This window comes from Aphanomyces astaci, assembly GCF_000520075.1.
Source record: "Aphanomyces astaci strain APO3 unplaced genomic scaffold supercont1.7, whole genome shotgun sequence".
NCBI classification, from domain to species: Eukaryota; Oomycota; class Saprolegniomycetes; order Saprolegniales; family Verrucalvaceae; genus Aphanomyces; species Aphanomyces astaci.
Genome location: NW_009798270.1, coordinates 890,005 through 891,967, shown reverse-complemented (window position 1 = coordinate 891,967; position 1,963 = coordinate 890,005). Strand labels below are relative to the sequence as shown.

The 1,963-nt window shown below is 43.4% G+C and overlaps 1 protein-coding gene across 1 annotated transcript; it reads left to right on the top strand.

Moving 5' to 3' along the window:
* Positions 1–222: 222 nt before the first annotated feature.
* On the top strand, positions 223–792 carry H257_04235 (hypothetical protein; the record flags this gene model as incomplete). The annotated part of the gene is made up of 1 exon (XM_009828649.1): positions 223–792. One exon carries the CDS (start codon positions 223–225, stop codon positions 790–792), a length of 570 nt encoding a protein of 189 aa, XP_009826951.1.
* Positions 793–1,963: the final 1,171 nt, after the last annotated feature.

Here is a 1,963-nt window from a genome sequence, read left to right as displayed (position 1 = left end):
TCCTATTGGTAGTTTAACATCTGAATATGGTTCGTATCTACCAATTGTTCACCACGAAAGCAATGACATTTCAAATCACACCTGATCGGGAATTATTTAGGTTTTGTGAATAGATAATTCGATTTGGTATAAAGGAGAATAAATATATTTTTCTCAAAAATAAAATAATAATTCACATCGAGTATATTTCTGTTCATCCCTGCCCGCAACGCATGAGTGCAGATGGCAAACGCTCGGCATCGACCACAGAAGAGAACAAACGAGTCCTCGCAGCATACTCCGACTGTGCAGAAGATCAGTCGACATCTACTCGGGATGCTGTATACGGTCAAACAAGTGCGCATTGAGCCAACGACATGCAACAGCGACGAAAACAAGGTCAAGCGCAAGGAGTTTGCAGCAGCATTTGTCGAATACCAGCGAAATGGGGACTTCATTGTGTACTACGACGAGACGAACTTCAACATTTACTGTCATCGGTCGGTTGGACGCTCCAAACAAAGGACTCGGGCGACCATTGTGCTGCCGCCATCGAAAGGCCCGAACCTGCAAGTTCAGTGTGCCGTGTCTGCCGAAATCGGCATTGTTAGCCATCGTTTGGAGCGGGGTAGTATCAAAATGGACAAGAACGCACAGTTTGTGGAAGAATTTTACCGAGCGGCAAAAGCGTCGGAGGCCTACACGGCCAGTTTTGTCGGCAAGAAGGTGGTGATTGTGTTGGACAACGCCCCGGCCCATTCGCAGACGGAGCAACGAGTTGCTTCGCACGACGACTTGGTTCTGCTCGCCTAGGGCCATATTTGCCAATGCTAAATCCTATCAAAAGTTGCTTTAGCGTTTTGAAGGCGAAGATTAAGGGCTATCTCGCGGAACGCACCAATTTGCTTTTTGACCGTAGGGACTTTAATTTCTACTTGGAAAGTCGTATGCGATAGCTTGAAGAATCTGCCACTGAAAGCCTCCCGCGCATTACTCAATCCTTGGTGATCCGCGAAGCGATGTTTTGCCAGCGCAATATCGAGAAGGTGCTGAACTATGGGAAGTGATTTGTGCCACATTGAATGTTACAAAAACCACTTTGAATGGAATATTGTATGTTTATTGTATCAATTGTATTTGTTTCAAACGTTCTATATTTTATATGGCCACTTTGATTGGAACAAACTGCCAGTTTGATCGGGAAAAGGTGTAGTACTACTAGTAAGTTTTGAAGAGTTTCAACCCAAATCCAATAATTCCACGTGGGATTTACTACGTAGTACTACTCGATGAAGAGGTCCAAAACGCCATAACGTTATTACAAAATGGACCTTTTACCTCCATTTTGAAAATGGCAATTTGATTAATCCCAATTTGCGAGAAAATTGTATACATCGAAGTATTATTTTTGAAATGTTACCAGACGCACCCTTAAGTACTGTACTTTGATTTCCACTCAAATCGTTCATTTACTTGAATTTCCACTCAAATGAAGACAAAATGGATGGACGGTTTATGGTGAACGGAGTTTACGTTAACTTCAAATATGTATGATGGTTTTGCTTACTTACAGTTTACAGTCTGTACGTACTTCTATTACCACTCTGGTCCATGAAAAGAGTCCCATTTGCTTCAGTGTGACGCCATTCGTGTGTTTTTTTAGTTTAATGGATGTGATTGGTGCATTTGAAAGCCAGAGATCTCGTCTTTGATTGGCTAGTCGACGTTTCTCTGAACTCGTTTTGGTGCTGGAGATACAAGCGTGACAGTGTGCAGCGTCATTTTTTTTGGAGAAAATCACCCGCTGAGCGTTCAATATCACTTCAATCTGATGTACTCGAAGCTCTAAAGACTTGTCTAGCCTACACAGAGCAGCCACACGTGCTTGCGAGCACCAAAGACTTTACTGTGAGCTAGTTGCGCCTTGTGTCGTTGTGCTAGTGTCAATCACCACACCATGCCGATACAATGGCCAGGACGACCT